The 22,912-nt window shown below is 47.0% G+C and overlaps 2 protein-coding genes across 12 annotated transcripts in view; one reads left to right on the top strand and one right to left on the bottom strand.

Moving 5' to 3' along the window:
- Window positions 1-11,644, bottom strand: part of LOC310698428 (FK506-binding protein 15-like) — a 32,621-nt gene extending 20,977 nt beyond the window's left edge. For 3 of the 11 annotated variants that reach the window (XM_083485526.1, XM_083485527.1, XM_083485529.1), the window contains exons 1-5: window positions 10,660-10,893; window positions 3,389-3,498; window positions 2,904-3,042; window positions 2,058-2,127; window positions 704-778 (exon numbers count right to left, since the gene is read on the bottom strand). In XM_083485526.1, the coding sequence (XP_083341652.1) occupies window positions 704-778; window positions 2,058-2,127; window positions 2,904-3,042; window positions 3,389-3,498; window positions 10,660-10,802 (537 nt within the window). In that variant the 5' untranslated portion in view covers window positions 10,803-10,893. Of the gene's footprint in view, window positions 1-703; window positions 779-2,057; window positions 2,128-2,903; window positions 3,043-3,388; window positions 3,499-10,659; window positions 10,928-11,541 lie in introns of those variants that run through there. The other 8 variants (XM_083485523.1, XM_083485524.1, XM_083485532.1 and 5 more) reach the window with 5 other exon arrangements.
- The window catches only part of SLC31A1 (solute carrier family 31 member 1), a 34,560-nt gene continuing 22,706 nt past the window's right edge, over window positions 11,059-22,912 (top strand). Inside the window, exons 1-2 of the mRNA XM_083485599.1 lie at window positions 11,059-11,162; window positions 14,733-14,907. The gene's annotated coding sequence lies outside the window, so the exon portion shown is untranslated. The remainder of the gene's footprint in view (window positions 11,163-14,732; window positions 14,908-22,912) is intronic.

Below are 22,912 nucleotides of genomic sequence, written 5' to 3'. Positions count from 1 at the left end.
TTACCTCTAGGTAAGCGTTTTAACCATAGAGGGGCCCCTTGGATCTAACACTACTCAAATCTAATGGGTTTCAACAAGCATTAGCCCTACTCAAAGCAGACCCACTGAAATTAATTGACCACAGTTGAGACCTCATATGCAATGTGCTTTTCAAACAATATCATACCACCAAAGAATCCTGGGAATTGCAGTTTGCAAAGAGTGCTGAAATGTTATTGGGAGACGCCCCTACTCCCCTCACCACAGGGTTACAATCCCCCCCAGTTCTGTACTAAGAGGGACTGACCGTTGAAACAGGAAGATCGCTGAGTGTGACCTTGGGCCAATCACTGCTTCTCAGCCTCACCTCCCCCTACAGGGTGTTTGTGGGGATTAAATGAGGCAAAAAGAGAACCACACATACCACCTTGAGAAAAAGGAGGCATAGAAATGCAAAAAATAAGCAAAAAGGCAGACCATTAGGTTTCCAGGATTTTTTTGCATCAATTATTTTTGCTGACCTTCTGGATGCACAATACCTGGCTTATGCCGAGTGATTTCTATTACTACATGAGAGATCTCAAGGCAGCCCCACAGGGTTCCTAGAAGGTCTGCTGTCCAGGAGCCAACCAGATCCACACCTCCTTAGCTTCAGCAAGATGCGTTGCATCGTGTAACCTCAGCCTATGCCATGGTCCTTGCAGGTCTTAGCACGAAAGCTTACCGTGAATACAAACCAGGCATCAATCCTGGCGGTTGCAATCTGCTGCTGCTTGCTGATGTAAAGAAGCACTCTGTACTGGATTCCACAAGAGATAGAAGGACAGAAGAAAACAGGAGCAAAAGTGAGGAATCAAAAACTACGGGGCTGGCTCTTTTCAAAAGCACCTGGAGCTGCTCTTATACCAACAGCCAAATGACACATTAACATACAAATACATCAGAGGTGTTCATCGTAGGAATTGCTTTGGTTGCAGGTGCCTGGCTTAGTTACATGTGGAGTGACTTCGTTACAGTGGAGCAGGCGTGGGGAGCCTTTGGTGATGAGCTACAACACCCATTGGCTCTTGCCACATGGCCAGTGGAGAGGGATGATGGGAGCTGTCGTTCAGCGACATCTGGAGGACCAAAGGCTCCCTACACCTGGAGAAACCAAGGGGTGAGATCTGTCCTTCTCCGCCCAATCAGCTAAACGGGAATGACATCCCAGTGTTTTATCCTGTCCCCACCACCCTCACCTGCAACAGGGGAGTGGGACAAGGCAATCATACCAGAGTCTTCCTGGAATAAACGCATATGTTTCCTGACATATTTTATCTGTTGCTTGTAAAACACCTGTGAATCCTTTCATAGCAAAGTGGGGCAGAACAAACCACTGAAGAGCTACTGACTGAGCTGAAAAGGACAGAGGCTGGAAAAACTGAATCCCTTTTCCAACATAAGCTGCTGAAACCCGCTTCCTTTTTTGAGTGTGGTGGGAACGTTTATTGATTTTTCAAGCCACAACAAAGTTACTGTCTCACCTCCCTCTATCCACTCCACACACAATACCCCCTAGGCCCTTCTTTTGTCAAGATGCTAGTTCACATGGTTCTAGTTAAATAAGAGCACAGGGAGCTGCCTTGGACTGAATCAAACCACTGGTCTCTCTAGCTCAGGACTGCCTACTCTGACCGGCAGCAGTGTCCCCAGCCCTACCCAGAGGAGCTAGCAATTGGATTTGGGAGCTTCTGTCTGCAAAGTGGATGCTGTATTGCTGAGTGACAGCCCCTTCCCTGCTGCGAATACTTTTTGTAGAGAAGTGAGGTCAGAATAAGAAAAATGGGAGCTATAACCCTTGCGAGCTGATTGGGCAGAAAGAGACAAGAGCCAAAACAGCACCTTTGCTTTTTCCAGAGTAAAACACCATCAGGAAACCAGGATTCAGACAAAGGGAAGCATTTCCTTAGCCCAACCTACATCAACCTGCTATCCTCCAGATGTTTAGGACCAACAGCAGCTGTAGTCCCAAACATTTGGAGGACAGCAAGTTGGCAGAAAGCCAGGCTACTTCAAGACACCACACCTCCTCCTCTTACCTCCTTGGTTGCATTGCTGCCCACTACAGCTGCTCCATACTTGCCATGTTTCACATATTTCCCATTGGTACTGGAATGAGAAGAGAACACCTCTTAGCTTCCCACAATTGTTGCCACCATGCCAACCCCATCGGTTATATTAAGCAGCTTTTTACAAAGACTTCCCAGGGGTTGTGTGACTCCCATCAGCCCAGGCCATCTGGCCAACGGTGAGGGGCATTGTGGGGGGTGGGCGGTAGCAGCCCAGCAACATTTTATCAGCCCACAAGCTCCCCATCCCAGGAGGTCTCTATCCTCATTTCAGTTCAGTGTTGGCTGGTGCCTCATTGGGGTGAATGCAGGGAGCCCAACTCTAGGTGGCACCAGAACCAACGACAAGAAAGGCCAGCTAAGTCTAGGGCTGTCCCCATCCTCCTCCCTGCTGTGTTCTACCATGGCAGCATGGAGACTGAGGGGGAAGAGGAAGCTGACAGGCAGTCCTGCCCTCTGGATCGGTTGGACATAAGAAGGCAGGCAGGTGGGAGCCAGCCGGGGGCAGAATGAGGGGGCGCCTTCCTACTGGACCTGCTTTCACTGGTGTGGCATAAGGGAAGGAAATCAACAGCACATCGAGCCAGAGTCAATGATATCCACAGCCTGATTCGTTGTAAAAAACAACAACCAGGTGGGTGGGGGCAGGCTGAGGTTGGGGAGGCAGTGCCCCATTTGACCACCCCCCACCATTGTTCAGTTCCACCTCTTTCCGAACAAGCCAGGCAAGATGGAGAGATGATTGCAAAAGATGTGAGCACAGGACTTAGGTAGCAAGAACAAACTGCAGCTCATCCCCTCTACTGTAGTACTCACAACAGATATGCATGAACAGCTGTAGCAAAGAAGACTGAATGCACTGCTGCAGTGGGTGCAGGAGCAGCAGCAGTAGGCGCAGCAGTGGGTGCAGCAGCAGCAGCTGCAGGAGGATGCTTCTGGGTAGACAGACCTGCAGCTGGAGCAGCACATGAGAAGGGTAAGTGCTCTGTCGCAAACAGAGCATTGCTTTCAAACATCAGGCCAACTTAGCTCCCTTGTCTTGGGACCAAGCCAGTTGCTCAGATTAATGAAAAATAGGAAGTTGCCTTGTATGGGGTCAAACCACTGGGTCCATCTACCTCAGTGTGGTGAATACAGACCACCAGCACCTTTCTGGGGCCCCAGGTCAGGGGTCTCTCCCCAGCGCTACTCGGGAGTTGACCAACCCAGTTGATTCTGTGGGGCTTCAGAACCAAAGGTTGGACTAGATGGTCCACAAGGGCTCATCTTATGTTCCTAGGCATTGTGAACAGTTTACTTACCGGTAGCTGGTTGACCTTTTTTAGGCTGCTTGGGTGGCATGTATTGGAACAGCACATTTCCAGATTCTGTAGTTGTCTGATCCTGTCCAAAGAGAGAGGCCAGCCTGGTCCTGGGCAGACAGAAAAGTAACCATTCACTTCATTCACAGATGCTCATGTTTCACTGCAGGTTGGCGATTTTGTTGCAGCCTTCCCCAAAGACCAGAGGGTAATGGATTCAAAAACTAGAATCCAGTCAGGGATTAGGATGTTGGCCACCCCACTAGGTCATAATGCTTGCCGAGGGGAGCTTTGCCCAGTCTCTCTTGGGGGTAACCAGCCTGGCAGAGCTGTCGTAAGAAATTAATGCACACAACTAAAGGAGTAGACACATTGTGGGTCTTCTCTAAGCAGAACTTAGTTGGAGACAATCCCTTCCTTTTCCTATCAAGTTTCTATAACCTCTCTTAAGAACAAAAGAAAAGCCTGCAGGATCTGGCCAAAGGCCCAGCGAGTCCAGCATTCTGTTCTTACAGTAGTCAACAGAACCCAAGCACAAGAGGCCGCTCCCCTCCTGTGGTCTCCAGCAACAGTTGTTCAGAAGCCCTGCTGCCGCCAACTTGGTGAGCATAGCCACCATCGCTAGACTTCTCCTCCCTGAATTTTTCTAATCCTCTTTTAAAGTCACCCAAGTTGGTGGCCATTCCTGCCTCCTGCGCGAGAGTTCTGTAGTTTAACTGTGCATGGTGTGAGAAAGTACTTTCTTTTGCCTTTCCTGAAGGTCTTCCAATATTCAGCTTCATCAGATGTTCACAAGAGGGAGAGAAATTGTTCCCTATCCACTTTCTCCATGCCATGCCTAATTTGATAAACTTCTATCATATTACCTATTACTTGCTTTTTGTCTAAACTACAAAGTCCCTAAAACTGAAAAGACTGCTGCCAAATTAGTGCACCCAGGCTTTTATAGAACCTAGTAAACAAAACAAAAATTTAAAGGTATCCATTATTGCAAAGATACAAGCCCTGCCCTTGCAGTTTACCCTTTACACAGGTAGATTCATAGCCAGGAATGTGGGGAGAGGGAATAAACCTGCCTGAACAGAAGTAGTTTTCCCTATAGACATTCAGAAGTATCTCATCTCAGGGTTGTTCTAGGAGTAGAAACATACCAGTTACCCCACATCCTAGCCCGCTTCCCTGCACTCCTGAGAGCCAGAAACTTGCAGATTAAAACAAACAAACAAACAAACAAACAAACAAACACTAAGTATCTTCAAACATTAAATTTCCAGACTTAGCCCCAAACTCCATGCTATACTGAACAGCAAGCAAAAATATCCAAGGGGTGAAGTGCCCATTTTAAATGCCTGACAGCACCCCAAACAGCTGGTCCAGATGAAACAAACCCGTGGACTGCCTGCCAAAGGTACTCTGTTCGCCCTGGGTCTGACATCGCTGTTGAAGTGCCCCAGTCGGTTCTCCAGCTCCCACCCATTCAATGTTGGCTGCTGTTTTCTCGTGTCATTACCCCTCCCCTCTCTTTTCCATCCTGAAGCATCAGCCAAGTAAGGCGTGGGCAGTGGGGGGTGAATTAAACAGCTAAGGTTTCCAAAGGCAATTCTGTGTTTGCACAACAGCAAGCCTCTGGAATGGCTGCATGACCTTGTGAGAGATACGAAAATCTATCCCGTATCATCCCTAAGCAGTTCTTATAGGATTCCAGCTAGAGAAAAACCACAAGTGGCAACATGCATGTTTGAGGGGCTCCCAAAAGAAGCGAGCGGAACAGAGATTGTGAGCTTGGCTTCCCCTTCTGGGGAGAGTGACATTCTGGGAAGACATAGTAGATCCAGCTCACCCCACTCACGTGCCTACTCAGTTCCACTTGGAGGCAGGGAGAGCAAACTAAAGAAGAGGAAGTAAAACAGGAATTGGAGTTGGCAGGACCCTCAAAGCATTTCTTTCTTTATACACCACACCCCCTTGCCATAGCAGCAAACAAGTGTGTGATATATATACAAAATACAATTAAAACTTAAATAAAAATAGAGAAACTGTTAAAAACATCTAAAAGCATAACAAAGCATCTAAAACCAATTTAAGAACAGGAATCCAATCATGTGCCTGGAGAGGCTTGTTAAAACAGAAGAGTTTTCAGCAGGCATCTAGAAGAGCAGTGATAGTGCCTGCCTAATGTCAACAGGCAGGGAGTTCCAAAGTTTGGGTGCTGCCACACTAAAATAAATGACTCCCTAGTGACAGATGGTACACGCATGGCCCTTGCCGAAGTGCAAGTTCCACAGGTTGAAAGGGATTAAACTGACAAGTACTGCATGGAGTACGGAAATGCCTTAAGTAATCTGGGACTTCAGCGGTGCCAAGATAGGATTTCCCTGTATCTCACAGGCTCTCTTTCCATGGCCTCTCTAAACTAAAGTAGGGGATGAGAAACTTTTTCAGACAAAGGACCTCATTCCCCTGTGGGCAACCTTTCAGGGGCCACATACTAGTTGTGGGTGGGATCAGGGGCCAAAGTGTGACTCTTACCTTACTGCACTGGTCAACTTTTTATTTTTATGTTCAATCTTTATGCATAATTTATGCTGCAACCTATATTTGGTTGCCTTATTAATACATCTGAAATTTGACTCTGCACATGAGGCTACATCCCATCCATGCAAAAGTCAGAGGTTTCCACACACCCCTCTCTCTATTTTCTCCATCTAGGGAAGCAAGAGGCACCATCACAGTTCAATAAAACATTCCACACAAGCAAAAGCACCTGAGGTGTGCGCAGGGCAGGGCCAGTCAGAAGAGTAAACCAGGGAGTGGGCATCACCTTGGTAAAGGCCTGAAGAACTGAATTCCAAAGGATCTCTCTGCTCCCACATTTGTACATTAACTGAACTGGTGATGACTGGTTTCCATTGGGACTGGTGGGGTGGAAGGCTGGGAGCCCAACAGTAGGAGGAGGCAGAGCCAGGAAAGTCTGGTGGTGTTGTCCCCATCCTCTTCCTTCCTGCTGAATTCTACAATGGGAAAACTAGGGCCACTCCTTGGACTGGTGGGCATAGACAAGAAGGGACGCAGGTGGGAGCTGGCTAAGGGAAGACTGAAGTTGATGGGGCAGTGTCCCATATGCCCTAAAACAGCAGCTTCTGATGGCTTCCCAAGGGCTTAAAAGTTTGACACTGTTACTCAGAATCATGACATTTCCCCTACTTGCGCACCGAAAGCACTCAAAAGAGCAGTTCTTTCCCCCTTAAAAATTGACATCAATATTCAACCAGGCATTAATCACGTTTTCAAGCTTCTCTTCATATCCTTCAAGGCTAGATAGTTAGATGATGATGATGATTTTGTAAAGGCACAACCTTAGGTGAAAACTCTCATAAGTGAAAGCCAAGATTCCCAATACAAATATATTAATAAAAAAAAGTCCAGTAGCACCTTAGAGACCAACTAAGTTTGTTCTTGGTATAAGCTTTCATGTGCATACACACTTCTTCAGATACACACCTAGTTGTTCTCTAAGGTGCTACTGGACATTTTTAAATTTTTTAAATATATATTTCGACTGCGTCAGACCAACACAGCTACCTACCTGAATCTATTCCCAGTACAGTATTTCTCAGTTCTATGCCAAGAACTAGGCTGAGTGCAGTAGTGGTGCAATTGAGGAATTCACCAAGCTCCTACACCAGCATTTCCTCAGTGTTTGCCCTTCTGAATTCTTTTAGATTCCTGTTTTTTCTGAAAATCCTTCCTAAACTGGAAACTAACACCAATGATCTTTCCTATTCCTCAATGTATTGCCAATGATGATGATGCAATGTTCCCTGCTGGATCAGGGTTCATTTTTACATGCCTCCTCATCCAGGAATCCACTACCACAGGAACAGCCAACAAGTCAATGAATGGCACCCCAACCTTGCTAAACCCAACTGCACTTGTTCCTTTTGTGCAATCAGTATTCACAGCTTGCTTATCTCACTGAATTCTTGCAACATTCACTCGGGGTCCAGACAGTTAACCTCCCCCATTGCCACCCTTAAGAGTTCCAAGGCAACGACGACACTCTCCAACACTATCATGTCAGCTCATGATATTGGGGGGGGGGCATCAGCAGTTCTCCAGAAATTACTGGACTACAACTCCCACCGTCCCTGGCCTTCAGCCATGCTGGCAAGGACTGACAGAAGCTGGAGTCCAGCCATAGGTTCTCATCTCTGCCTTATGCCCTCCTTGTGGCCCTCTGACATGGCAATGCCCATAATAATTCTTGATAAGAGAAATAGCCCCCTTGCTCTGGAAGAATGTTCTACTGTGGGGCAATCTCTCCTTTGGAGGCACAGATTTAGGAGGAGGTAGTTATGGAAACAAGGTAGAGCCTTCTCCCCACCAACCACCATAAGACATGAGAGGTGAACACCCAAGGAAAATGTCATGCCTGAAAGGAAAAAGATCAGGAATGTAAGAAGCTGTCGTCTATCAAACGAGACCCTTGGTCTGTCTAGCTCAGTACTGTCTACTGACTGGCTGTGGCTTTCCTGGGTTTCAAACAGGGGGCATTCCCAGCCCTACTTGGAGATACTAGGGATTGAACTTAGGACCTTCTGCATGCAAAGCAGACACTTAATTTTGTTCCCAAAGCATTCCAAAAGAATCAACTCAGCTAATCAAAGGACTTTACCTTCAGCCTTGGGGCGGGGGGAAGCTGCAGCTTGGGGAAATGTCTTTTGCAGTAGGAAAAACAAACTAAGTTGAGCTGCAAGAGGCGCTGCCCTGATTTAGTTTCCCAAGGAGACTGACAGACATCTCTCAAGTCAAGCTGATGCCCTTGCAGAGGATTCTCATTGCTTTGGCAGAGAAATGTGAGGTGGAAGACAATTTAGTATGTTTAGGTTTTGTATACCCTGCCTTTAGTTGTATAAAGCATTGAATTTTTGTTAGTTTACTTGTCTCTGTGGTTCCATAATAATTTGGGGGGGAGAGATTTTTTTTAAAACCTCCTCAACTTGCCCAAGCACCCCAGCCCAGCTTGAAGGCCATTCCGGTGTGTGTGGTTGGATGTCTTCTTCCTAGGAACATAAGAAGTGGCCTTACATTGAGTCACGTCCTTGTTCCATCTAGTTCAATTTCACCTATAGCAACAGCTCTCCAGGGTCCCAGACAGGGACCTCATCTGCACTATACATTGGAAGCACTATTATACCTCTTTATGCCCTCATGGCTTCTCCTACAAAGAATCCTGGGAACGGTAGTATGTTAAGGCTGCTATGAGTTGTTAGGAGACCCCCTGTTCCCCTCACAGACTTACCATTCCCAGAGTTCCCTGGGAAGAGGGACTGCAGTCACTCTGAGAATTGTGTGTGGATGCAAAAACTATTGAATGCTGTATGATACTGCTTTAAATGTAAAGTGAAGATGAGATCAGGAAGTTTTTCCCAGCCTTACCTGCAGATGCTGGGCATTGAACCCAGGACCTTCTACATGCAAAGAAGATACTTCACCACCCTGTAATGCCAGTGTTGGAAAGTGTGGGTTGAAGAGGTTGGGCCCTGCAGGAACAGAGCACTTAGCTACATGGGCTCTGGGCCTGATTCAGCAGGGTTCTCCTTCTGACCTTAGCCCTTACAAGTCTGTGATGTAGACCAAGTATAGTATTCCCAGTCATATAGGAAGAAGTGACCAAAGCCTGAAAGATAGCAGATTCACTTAAATAATGTACGTACTGAATTGGGGACTTTCCAAGTGATGCCTTTTTCTCTTTCTTACTAATTATCACACCAGTTCCTGAAGCAAATTAATCAGCTACAAGTGTTAGGAAGAGTGAATTCTAGCTGACCAAGCTGCAGACCTACGTTACCCTCCAGATGAGTCGTCCTCTCATGGAGCAGTTAGGGTTCAGTGGTCACTTTATTCAGGTGGCTATATGTCACTCTGACCTTTGCTCACTGCCAGCGTTGCCAAAAGCAGCAGTGCAGTGCCCTTATTTTGAACACCTAAAATGTCACAGTGTAAGGGCACTAGAAATCTTTCTTAGGGTTCCTTTTGTAGAAGGAATCTAAGACCACAAAACACCTCCATTCAGTCCTGTTACTGGCACCCACTTTAGGGCAGGAGTTAGAATGGCAACTTGTGACCTGGGAGATCAGGGTGCAGACCCCCACTTGGAGATGAAGCTCACTTTGTGACTCTCTCTCAGTGTAACATCAGCAAAGAAGAAGTGGAAACAGAAAGTTAGAATCAGGAAATGGGAAAATATTTCACCACAGCACAGGCAACAGGCATTTGTATGCAAATCAACCCTATGTACATTCATGGGGAAGTTCAGTTGAATTCAGTGGAGTCTACTCCCCAATAAGTCTTGCTTTTTAGGAATAATCCTCCTTTCCCCATTAACCCCTGGGCCGAACTTCCTAGTCCCAAACCACTACTAAAAGATAATGTATTCCCTCACTCTACAAAAGGTGTGGGGTTCCTTTGGCCCTCTGGATTGTAGCGCAAGTGCACTCCCATCACCAGTGGTGTAGCGGTCCGGGGTTGCGGAGGTTACTATTTCTGCAGCAGGGTCCCTGCCTCCCGCACCCAATCATCATGAGAGGCGAACTTTTTAGCCACTGCATGCTCCAAAGCTAAGCATGTAAGAAACAGTGAAAACACAAGGCACTTCGGTTTCAGCTCAATGCTGGCTCTGCTCAGAGCAGGTCCACTGAAATGGGCGGGCATAACCAACGCATAGCTTAGTCGGATGCAACCCAGCGCCTCCCATTTCATCCTTAGCTGGACGAAACCCCGCCCATTTCATCCTCAACAGCTGGCTCAAAGACGCCTGGCTCAGCTGAACTTCGCCTCTCAGCGCCTAACAGCACGTATTTGCAGACAAAGCCTTCTGCATGTGTTCGGAATCACCCTTCGCAAGCCTGCACCCACCCACCCCAGCCCCACATACAGCCCCAGAACCCCACATACAGCTCTAGTCCCACATGCTGCCCCAGCCCCACATGTAGCCCCAGCCCCACATGCAGCCCCAGCCCCACATACAGCTCTAGTCCCACATGCAGCCCCAGACCCACATACAGCCCCAGAACGACATGCAGCCCCAGAACCACATGCAGTCCCAGCCCCACACCCACCCCAACCCCACATGCTGCCCCAACCCCACATGCTGCCCCAGCCCCACATACAGCTATGGTCCCCTCACACAGCCCCGCCCCCTCACGCGGACCCAAAGACACCCGCACACCCCGCATCTCCCCCCCCGCAGAGAGGCGCCGCATTCTCACCCTCCCGTCGGAAGCTGGAAGGCCTCGTCTTCTTCATCCATGTCCCCCAACATCCTGACGGCCCCTCGCTCCCCGCGCCCCTCGACTAAGCCCAAGCCGGGGGGCGAGAGCCGCAAAGTGCGCGGCTGCAACTTCTCGGCCATGGCTCAAGCGCTGGGCTGCGGAAGCGAAACTAACAAGCCAAAGCGGCCGGCGGCACGTGATCACGGCCAAGCATTTACCGGTCACCAAGCGGCCCAAACTTCCAGGCGGAAGAAAGAAACGCGTCCACAGGGGCGCTCGCGAGCCGCTGCCGTGATTTTAGCGCCGGGGCTCTTATGTTTGACGGAAAGGGAGGGGGACATGGCTGGACCAATGGGAAGCTGGTTTCTGGGAGAGGGAGGCGGGAGGGCGGGTGACGCTCGCTCGATGCTGGCCAGTGAGGTGGCGCCTCCGTTCGCCGGGCGAAGAAGGGACACGTCTGAGGAGGTCGAGGGAAGGAGGAGAAGGCGAGGAAGGCGCAGGTAGGCGGCGATCAGAGGGAGCGAGTGCGAGGGTTCCGGTGCCAGCGCCTCACGGGGGGGGGGGGGGGGCTGAGGGCATAGCTGTCAACCTTCCTTTTTTTGCGGCAAATCCCCTTATTCCAGCGCCGCTTCCCGCTGCTGTCCCGGATTGTTAGAGATCCCGTAGAGTAGACTGTCCCCGGGACAGGTGAGGCTGCTGATCCCTTTTTTTCGAGGCTGCTGATCCCTTATTTTCAAATCTGAAAGTTGACATCTATGGCTGAGGGAGGTGGACGAGGAGGCAGGGAACGAAGATAACTGGAAACAGTTCCGTTTTTATATGTGTTCATATATCTATATGGTAATCTTGGAAAAATAATAAAATAAATATGATCGTTACCTCAAGAATAATGAATAAATCCTAAATGACAGAGGAGCAACGGGAACGCAGGGAGCCTGGGGGCCTGAGGGTGAAAAGGAGGAGTGAAACGGGGGTGAAGAAGGGCAGGATTCCGAGGGGGAGGCAGAGGGCAGGAGGGACGAGGGCGGAAAAGGCGGGTGGCTGGAGCTCGGGAGGTGGGAAGTGCCGTTGTATTCCGATGTGGCATTTTAGTTCTTGTTTATTATTGCTTTCGTCTGATTTCAATACCTTTGGGTGCATGTGGCACACAGTACACTTAAGTCACATTCAAAGCACATGCTTGCCTCCCCCAAAGGATCCTGGGATGAGTTGTTTGTTCATCGTGGAGCTACATTTCCCAGCACCCTTAAACTTAAGTTCCCCGGCTGGCTTCATACACATAATACGTTTAAAGCATGCGTCTTTCCCCCAAAGAACCCTGGAAATCGTAGTGTACCCCTCACTGGGCTACAGTTCCAAGCACCCATAAACTAAAGTGCCCATGGTACTTTGTGGGGAATGTGCTTTAAATGTGTGGCATGTGTGCAACCTGGTTGCAAATGCAACATACATTTAAATTACATTTCCCACCTTCAAGTTCCCCAAACCCTTAACAGACCACAGTTCCCAACATTCTTTTGAGGTGAGGAGGAATTGTGTGCTTTAACAATGTAGTGTGTTCGCAGTCTCAGTTGTTTTACTGTGTAAGTTGCTTTGAGGTACCCGAATGCAAAAATGTCACTAATAACTGTAAAATAATAAATAAAAATAAAATGAATTGAGTGAAGAGCAAGGATCCATGAAAGCAGAAGATGGGCAGAAGAACTCTATTACTGGGTCAAGCCAAAGCCTATCTAATCCAGCTTTCGGTCCTGACTGAGGCCAACCAGATGGATGTCCTCATGGAAAGCCCACAGGCAGGAGCTGAGTGCAACTACAGTTCTCCCCACTTGTGAATCCTAGCAGCTCATATTCAGAGGCAGACTGCCTCTAACAGTGGAGGGAAGACATAGCATCATGGCTAGTAGCTGTTGCTAGCCTCTTAAAACCATTATTGTTTGTGAGTGAGTGTGTGGAATGGCGAGAAGGATGGGACCTGAGTGTTGAATTGAAATGGGATTTGTAAAGTGACAGGATGAATAGGTGGGTTAAAGGAAAGACCATGAGAGTGAATGATAGGTGAGAGACAGAGGCCGAATGAGAAAGGAGAGTGGTGGTAGAGAATGATCAGCTGGCTGGACTAGTAGAGTTTAATGTTATAGGGAAATGGGAAGGTGTGTATTTATGACCAGCAGACCTTCCAAAGTGCCGTTCTAGGAAGCGATGTAACTTACCTTCCTAACTCTCTAGTTCTTTTATGTCCAAACAGTTTCTTTGGGGGATTTTTCTTTTGGGGTTTTTCAAGACTTAGCTAGAAAGAATCTCAGTTTCCAAGCTGGTGAAGAAGTGTTTGCTGATTTGGAAGACAAACAGGCTCAAAATACAAATAAATCAATAAATCTGTATTGCATAGGAGTGGCTTGTGTGAAATGTTTTTTTTCCACCCTTGCTTTGGAGGTGGCAGTGTTGTAGGGCACTTCCTAGATCGGCGGACAGGAGTAGGTGGATAAGCATTCTAGGCATCTGGTTTCCCAGGCTCCAAGAAGTGTAAAGGTGGCACCTAGAACTTCTCAGGCTTGAACTATCATGATTGGTGCTGACTACTGAGGAGTAGGCTATCTTTTTTGCAGGTGTAGTCTAATTCATTCTGCCCAGAAATGCACCCTTCTTCTGTTATCTTCTGTGCCTCAGGTTCCATTTCTGGGCTGTTGTCCAGGATCTCCTGGTTTAGAATGCCTTTGTCTGGAGAGTTGGCTAGGCACGTCTCCCAGAAGAATTAAGAACTGATTTTAAAAAGGCTTTTACACTCTTGGAGATTAACTCTGTTTTTTAAAAAAGAGAGATTTCTGTAATAAGAGTCTCTCTCAAAATGTGATTTGAAACTTGAGAGTTTAGAAGCCAGCTGTATTTTCCCTGTCAATTGTGTCTTTGAAAACTGCATCACCAGAAACAGCAGATTCAAATTCTTTGTACTCATTCAAATCCTAACAGATGTTGGTTAGATCGGACAAATAGCTGAAGAGGAAACTGAGCTGGTGTAGCCAATAATGTGGGATTTAAGAGGTTTGGTGATGCATCTTACTCTAAACACCCATGAATTGTCATAGAAAATAATCCAACTCTGGGATCATCTCTTGAGGTTAATTCTTGCACTGAACAAGTGGTGTGCCTTTCATTCCCACATGCTGCTCCAGTAATATTTGCAGCTGAAGCCTACATTTCAAGAAAGTTCCAGGAATCAGTGAACAGAAGCATTGCTGATTTTTCTACAATGTCTTATAACGAGCTTGTAAAGCTTGTGTAACCTGGGTAGCCAATTCAAAATTTGTGGTCACCAGAACATGCCCTTGCTACAAAGAGCCTGCTGCACCACTGAAAGATGGAGTAAGATGAAGGACAAAGATGCAAGGGTGTGATATCTTTCCCTGTCTCTGCACCTGCATCATCTTCCTCCAGCTCAGAGCCAGAAAGGTAAGACAGAGGTTTGTTTTGGCTCTCTGTTCACACCCAGCAAGTGCAGAACTAAAGCAAACTGTAGGCTTCTAACCATGTTTGGGACAGTGGAGGGAGTAGTTATTTCTACCCCACTGCAGCTCTAATGTCAGAAGAAGGCCTCAGACTTGACTCACTCGCAACAGAACGTCTGACTCCTTGCCCTGATGAAGGAAGCAAGCACATCCCAGATGCAGGGGGGCAGGGGAAGCTTTGTTCCTCCAGATGTTGCTGCACTCCTATCAGCCCTAGCAAGCATACACAATGGACAATAATAATTGGAGTTGTACTTCAGCAACCTCATGGGGGGGGGGGAGGTTCTTCATACTTTTGTTAGAGCATGTACACAGTTTAAAAAACAAATCCCCAGAAACCACATTGCCTTGTTCTAGCTGTTTGATTCCAGCCACTGTGCTATCCATCTGACCTTGGACTCTGTATTTGCCAAATTGAGAGTGTTTTCATGAGAAGAAGGCACAAAATAAAAATCAACATGAGGGCAACTTTCCTCCTTTTACTGTGTACCTGCCCATGTCCCTGAGGTTCTTAAAGGTGGTATTCCTATTGACTAAACAGTCCATTTTTTTCTTTCTTGACAGTGTACAGAAATCATCAGTCTGCTGCCAGGAGTTGGAGCTTGCTTAGGCTTTGGTGTTCGGGAGCAGGGCTGAGCACACAAACAACGGAGAATTACAGATAATATAGACTGCAAATTTTACACAGGATAAGAGCTATCTCTTCATTTGTAAACTTTTGAAGTCATCCGTAGTTAAGGTAAGCTTTTTGGTCTATTTTTAGCTTGTTAATTAATGCTTGTTTATCTTCCAGCAGTTCATTTATTTTGTGGACACTAATTAGCTGGCAGATAGAGAATCCAAATAGTTCTTCTAGTTTCGTGAATAGTTAAAAGAAGAAGATATTGCTGACCTAGTGCCCTAATTTAAGAACTGTTATACAGTGTGTGGACTTCATTAATGTTCCTTGCTCAAGACAGTTCTCCACCTCCCAAAACCTTTATGTCGTATGAGAGGTTTATCTTATCCCTGACCCCCTTATCTCAAAAGGGAGTTTTGTCAATATGCCTTGGTTGCCTTTAATCACGGCATAATAATAATAATAAAAAAATTTATTTATATCCCGCCCTCCCCAGCCGAAGCCGGGCTCAGGGCGGCTAACAACACTAAAATAGTGCAACATTATAAAACATCATAAGAATTAATTAAAAACAAAATTGATGGCAACCATAAACTAAAGTATTGTAAAGATTGCCAAAGGAGGGAGTCAGGCTGTGCCCTAACCAAAGGCCTGGTGGAACAGCTCTGTCTTGCAGGCCCTGCGGAAAGATGTCAAGTCCTGCAGGGCCCTTGTCTCTTGTGACAGAGCGTTCCACCAGGTTGGAGCCGCAGCCGAAAAAGCCCTGGCTCTAGTTGAGGCCAGCCTAACCTCTCTGTGGCCTGGGACCTTCAAGATGTTTTTATTTGAGGACCGTAAGTTCCTCTGTGGGGCATACCAGGAGAGGCGGTCCCGTAGATACGAGGGTCCTAGGCCGTGTAGGGCTTTGAAGGTTAAAACCAGCACCTTAAACCTGATCCTGTACTCCACCGGGAGCCAGTGCAGCTGGTATAGCACCGGATGGATGTGATCCCGCAGCGAAGACCCCGTAAGTAGTCTCGCTGCGGCATTCTGCACCCGCTGGAGTTTCTGGGTCAGTCTCAAGGGCAGCCCCACATAGAGCGAGTTACAATAATCCAGTCTGGAGGTGACCGTCGCGTGGATCACAGTGGCTAGGTCAGGGCGAGAGAGGTAAGGAGCCAACTGCTTAGCTTGGCGGAGATGAAAAAATGCCGCCTTTGTTATAGCTGCAATCTGCGCCTCCATGGAGAGGGAGGTATCGAAGATTACACCCAAACTCTTAACGGACGGTGCTGGCACTAATTGCACCCCCGCAAGAGATGGGAGTTGCCCCCTCAATCCCATATCGTCCCGTCCCAGCCAGAGGACCTCTGTCTTCGAAGGATTTAACTTCAACCGGCTCCCACGTAACCATCCAGCCACAGCTTCCAAGCATCTGTCTGGGGCCGAGTCAGGATGGCCATCCATCAACAGATAGAGTTGGGTGTCATCAGCATACTGATGGCAGCCCAGCCCAAAACTCCGGACAAGCTGGGCGAGGGGGCGCATAAAGATGTTAAAAAGCATCGGGGAGAGAATCGCACCCTGAGGCACTCCACACACCAAGGAGTGGCGGGATGACAGTTCCCCCCCAAGCGCCACCCTCTGTCCTCGACCAGAGAGAAACGAGCGCAGCCATTGAAGGACTGCGCCCTGGATCCCCACGTCGGCGAGGCGGTGGTCCAGAAGTTCGTGATCAACCATGTCGAAAGCTGCTGACAGATCTAGAAGAATCAGCAGCCCCGACCCGCCTCGATCCAGCTGTCTACGAAGATCATCTGTTAGGGCGACCAGAGCCGTCTCGGTCCCATGACCAGCGCGGAAGCCGGACTGGAATGGATCCAGAGCCGATGTTTCATCCAGAAACCTACCAAGCTGTTCAGCAACCGCTCTCTCAATCACCTTACCCAGGAATGGAAGATTCGAAACTGGGCGGTAATTGGATAGATCTAAGGGATCTAACGATGTTTTCTTTAAGAGCGGACGCACCACTGCCTCCTTCAGTTCCCCTGGGAATGTCCCGGTGCCAAGGGACAAATTGATGATATCCCCCAGGGGGGCCCGCACCTCGTCTGGACACGCTCTAATCAGCCAAGACGGGCACGGGTCGAGAGGACAAGTGGTGGGCTTTCCAGCTCGGAGGAGTCTGTCCACATCGGCTGGGGATATCCAGTCAAAGTGGTCCAATACTGGACCCGAGGACAGTCGAGGGGCCTCCAGTTCCTTTATTGTATCCAAATTGGCAGGGAGGTCATGGCGGAGCGACAGGACCTTCTCCGCAAAAAAGCTCGCAAATGCCTCACAGCTGTGTGTCGAATTGTTATTTAAATTTGGCTGTCCTTCGAGGGACGTTAAAGACCGAATTATACTAAATAATTGTGCCGGGCGAGAGCTAGCGGATGCAATGGAGGCCGAGAAGTAGGACTTCTTAGTGGCCTTCACTGCCATCTCGTAGGTTTTCATAAAAACCCTATAAGATGTTCTTGAGGCTCCGTCACGGGCACCCCGCCATACTCGCTCTAGCCGTCTGAGGTCCCGCTTCATTTTCCGGAGCTCCTCAGTAAACCAGGGAGCCCGGTTTCTGCGGGGTCGCAGAGGGCGCTTAGGTGCGATCTCATTGATGGCTGCCAGGAGCTGGGTATTCCAGCCCTCAACAAGCTCAGTCAATGAGTCGCCAGGGGGAGAACGGTCCCGCAAGGCTTGACGGAATCTATCAGGGTCCATCAGCCTCCGCGGGCGAGCCCAAATCGGCTCACCACCTAAGCAGGGTGGGGGTGGAACGTCAATCCTGGCTTTCAGAGTGTAGTGATCAGACCATGGCACCTTCATCGAAGGAAACATGATCACATCTATACCGACGCCAAAGATCAGATCCAGCGTGTGGCCTGCTTGATGTGTGGCGCCCGAAACAAACTGGGAGAGCCCTAGTGTCGCCATGGAAGACACCAGGTCCAGAGCCTGTGAGGAGGGAGTGGCATCGGCATGGATGTTGAAGTCCCCCAATACCAATAGGTTAGAGAACTCCAAGGCCCAGCCGGCCACCGCCTCCAGCAGGCCTGACAGGGTGGCTGCTGGTGCGCTAGGTGGCCGGTACACCAGCCAGGATCTCTGAGGACAGGAGTGTCAGCAGCTGATAACTAGTCTGCCATCATTCCTCCTCAGAAGTTGAGTTCAGTAAGGCTTTTGACGTTCCCCCTGATATTCTTGCAAAGTACCGTATTTTTCGCTCTATAACACGCACCAGACCATAACACGCACGTAGTTTTTAGAGGAGGAAAACAAGGGAAAAAAATATTCTAAACAAAATAGTGGATATATGATTTTTGTGGTTCATGCTGTGGCCACAGACATGTGATCTGACAGTGAGTTTGGAGTAGCCCAATGCAAAAATCCTGAGGATCCATGTGGATCCATGCTTTGTAACCACGGAGGAGGGAAGGAAGGGGAACCATGGATCCTCTGCTCACGACTGCAGCAGATTCCCCCCCCCCCGCCACCCGCAAGCATTCGCTCCATAACACGCACAGACATTTTCCCTTACTTTCTAGGAGGAAAAAAGTGAGTGTTATGGTGCAAAAAATACGGTAGGTGGTAAAATGTAGACTGGATGAGGTAACTGTTGACTGGTTCACTGACCGAACCTAAAGAGTGCTCACTAATCATCATCCTGGAAAAAAGTGACAAGGGGTACCATAGGGTTCTCTCCTGGGTTCGTTGTTGTTCAATGTCTTTAAAAATTACTAGGATAAAGGAATTGATGGGGATGCTCATTAAATTGGCAGATAACACCAAATAGGACAGGTAGCTAATGGATTCAAGATGACCGTAACAGATTGGAGAACTGGACCCAAACTAACAAAATGAATTTCAATACGGGCAAATGCAGGGTTCTGCACTTAGGCAGGAAGAACCAGATTCACAAATATAAGATCAGGGACACTTGTGAAAAGGACCTAGGGGTCTTGGTGGACCACAAGCTTAACATAAGTCAATAGTGTGATGCAGCAGCAAGAAAGCTAATGCAATTCTAGACTGCATCAACAGAAGAATAGTGTCCAGATCAAAGGAAGTAACAACACCACTCTATTCTACCTTAGTCAGACCATAGCCAATATATTGACAAGCTGGAACATGTGCAGAGGAAGGCAACCAAGATGATCAAGGGTCTGGAAATAAAGACTTCATGGGAACAGTTGGAAAGAGCTGGGTATATTTAGCTTGGAAAAGAGGAAACTAAGAGGAGATGTGATAGCCATATTCAAATATCCCAAGGGCTGTCACATGGAAGATGGAGCAAGCTTGTTTTATGGTCTGGAGGGTAGCACTCGAATCAATGGCTTCCAGTTACAAGAAAGGAGATTCCAACTAAACATCAGAAATAACTTTCTGACTGTAGGAACTGTTCAACAGTGGAACAGAGACTCTTGGGAGGTTGTGGACTCTCCTTCCTTGGAAATTTTTAAGCGTAGGTTGGATGGCCATCTGTCATTGATGTTAGATGCTTTAGTTAGGGTTGCCATATTCCCAATGGTGAAAATCTGGACAGTTGTTGTTTTTTCTTTGGATCAAAGTTGCTTAGCTTTTTTTGGGAACATCTCTCTTTTGGGGGGGCTTTTCTTAGATTTTTAAGATTTTTTTTAAAAAAATAGCCCAACTTGCCATACTTTCAGGTTTTCCCAGACATTTTGCTGATTCAGCAAAGAATCGCCCAGACACCATTTTCTGAACAATTCCTGGACATATGGCAGCCCTACTTTAGTTGAGATTCTTGCATTGCAAGGGGTTGGACTAGATGTCCCTTGAGGTCCCTTCCAACTGTGCAATTCTATGATTCTATGAAATACTCTTGTCCCAGACCATGTACAGCTTCATAGAGGATAAACCATGGTAACTAGCCTAGGTGCTTCTGCTTTTTGCTTCTTAAATATTTTAATTTTCTTGCAGTGGCATCCAAAGCAGGCCTGTTTTTGATAAGAAGGGACAGTCTCATTTGTGCTGACTTGTCTGCTTACCCCAGAATAGACTTCATGTTTGTTGGATTGGGTGGTGTTAATTAAAGTTAAGCTTTATTAAACTCAGAGTAGAGCTATTGAAATTAATGGACCTAATTTCATTAATTTCAATGGGTCTGTTCTGAGTAAAACTTAGGTGAATGTCCTCCCCCCTTGGTTTTTTCTTTCTCCCCCCCCCCTAGAATCTCAGGATCTATCTTTTTTATAATAATATTTATTGAGAAAAGAATTTTTTAAAATTACAAAGGAAAAAAAAACAAAATTACAGAGAAAAAAGACAAAAACAGAAAAAGAAAAAGAAAAAATAAAACCATCATTTTCAAATTCTCCACTTTCATTACCTTCTTTCCATGACCTCCTCCTCCTCCCATCTCTTGTATCTTGATTAATAATTGTCCCAGCAAATCCTTTCCATAATATTCTGTCATTACATTACCTCACTCTATTTTCATCTTATCTTATAAAAAACCTTAAAATTTAATATTTAAATCTTATTTTTACAGGCTTCTCATAACCCTTACCTTTTTACCTAATTCTTTAAACATTTTTACAAGAGCCAATTAATTTCATTTCAACATTTAGTCTGCACATTAACCTGGTGATCTTATATCCGAGGCCTTCAAATCTCTTCCATGTCCCTTCCGCAGCTCTTCTTCATATTTTCCTTTCACTCGTGGGAACTCCAGCTTAGTAGTGTTTTTGACCCTTTTCAACAACTCAGCCCCTTTCTCATAGTCCAGACTAGACTCCATGTGGTATTTTAAGACATGATTCAAATTCCCTCCAAAGTTGGAAGTCCCAACAGCTCCAACCCTCTGACGGCCCATTGCCAGACTCGGAAAGTCCAAACATCCCTGCATAGGGGGGCCATTCCAACCCCCCAATTCCAAATCAATCCAAACTTTGTCTTTCCAAATCTGGTTTTTTTCCAAGTTCATTTGTCAAATCCAAAGACTCATTTTCCTGCTGGGCCAAAAGTCCCTCCATCCCTGGCGCCCAAGATTCAGCAAGGTCCTCTTCTTTCTGTTGTTCTGTCATGGCACGCTCCTGTTTTGGTTCCTGAGTGGGCTTCGTATAATTTTCCACTACCTGATCAAAGGTTCTGGCCGCATTGGTCATAAAAACCGTCTTCTGACTTAACTGATCCAATAGGGCATTTATTTTACAGAAAGCACCCAACAGTGCTTCTGAAGGCATTGTCCTACAAGGTCACAAATCCTTTCCCACAGTTGTAATCAGTAGCAGCTGCAAGTTCCCAGGATTTAGTTACAATTTCACAGTTCCCCTCTAGGGGGAAAAACTTCTGATTGTTCTTTTCCTTGAAAACAATAGCAACAAAGTTTCTTTTTTAAGATATTTTGTCCATATTTGTTCTTTTAAAAGACGAAAGGAAACAATGGAGTCACAATGTTTCTCTCCTTTTAACTGTCTGTCAAAGCATTTATTTCTGGTCAATGAGCTTCAAGCATCAAATCTGACACCCCGCTCCAGGGTCAGGACGGTGGAAAATTACTTTACTTTAGCTTCATTTCTGCAGGTTTAAACGGCTCAGGAAAAAGTCCCCCTTCTTCTCCTGCTACCGAAGGGGGGTTCCCGCGATTTTAAATGATGAAAGTCGATCCTTTAAAAGTGATTTTTAAGGCTCTAGTTTGCGTTGTCTTTGCTTTGTTCTGACTACAAGAAAACGGAAGGGTGACTTCCTGTTTAAACCTTTCCGTTTCAGTACCAAATTAGAGTAAATTTTAAAGTCCAAATTCCTTTTATTTCGCCAGTTCTTATTTAAAGTCCAAATATTTAGTGTTCCAGTACTCACGGTTGGTTATTTTAGATGCCAAATTGTCCCAGGAAAAAGGCAGTGCTCTCCGGCAACGGCTATGCGGCTTCGTCCACAGAAAAAGCAATTAACTCACAGCACCGAGCCACTTCCCCCTCTTCGCTTCGGAGCCCGTTAGTGGGTTCCTTTGCGGGTTGGGGGGGGCGCTAAGGGTGCCCGCCCGAGTCCCACAGTCACAGGCTTCATCTGCCTGTGATTTCCAGAAGGGTCCCCGCTACGCCGCAGCGGAAAAGACCCGTTTCATGCGGAGCTAGTCCCTCCAGTTCAGAGGGAGTCCGCCATTGCCGGAGGCGCCACCCCGGAATCTCAGGATCTATCAACCAGAGTCAGATGCAAAAGATGCACAAGATTTAAAGGGCATGTGTCTAAGTGCATTTTGAGACTAGGGATTTGTTCTCAGTACAAGAACTGAACTAAGCTCATAGTCCTCCCGGTTAGCCTTCAGCTTTTTTCATTTCAGCAGATTATTCATATGGAAAGAATAGTTGTTTGTTAAACAAACAAACAAAAACAACAAAAACAACAAAAAACAAAACAAAAAAAACACCTTGTCGATTGGCTGCAAGTCACACAGAGATCTATCAGTAGATTCCAATCCACCTTCTGACTGCCCCCTGTCTGTTCTCTAGTTACTCTACGTGGCAGTAGGGTGGGAGAAAGCCTTGAGAGTACACAGTGATAATGTGAAAAGGCTTTCCTTGACTCCACAGGAATGGAGTCTTGCCAGCTCTCCTCAGAGTGGGTGTTACTTGAACATAGGGTCCACAGCTAGAAAACAGTTGCAAAACACACAAGCGACCCATACAGAGAGTCACTCACAAATGTGCATCACATGCCTATATTCATGTGCCTTAAAGTTAATCTCTTCTTGTCCTTTGTCAGTGTCATTTACCCATGCCTGTATGGAGGCTTCCAAACAGAAAACTATTTTTTCTTAATCTAGAGTAGTCTGTGGAGTTATTTGGTGGGGCATTTAGGTTTGGGTCATGTGACTTTCTAGGCTAGCAGTGCTTAATCGCAGGTCATACAGAATCTTTAATTGCTAGAAATAGTGGTACATGGAGGAAGCAGGCCGACTTGGTTTTGGTTAGTTCCACTCCCTCTTTTTGCTTCTGTTGCCCTCTCCCCAAATATATCTATTAGAATGAGCTCAAGTCTCAAACCTCCCTGGGGGTGATGGCTTGGAAGAAGAGAGACTGTGAAGCTGAAGCAGCTTTGGAGAGTTAATAATTACCCTCCAGGTATACACAGTGGGTCTGGA

This window comes from Podarcis liolepis, assembly GCF_965112155.1.
Source record: "Podarcis liolepis genome assembly, chromosome: Z".
Taxonomy (NCBI): Eukaryota; Metazoa; Chordata; class Lepidosauria; order Squamata; family Lacertidae; genus Podarcis; species Podarcis liolepis.
Note: the sequence above shows the minus strand (reverse complement) of the source record. Positions and strands in the feature narration are given on the sequence as shown.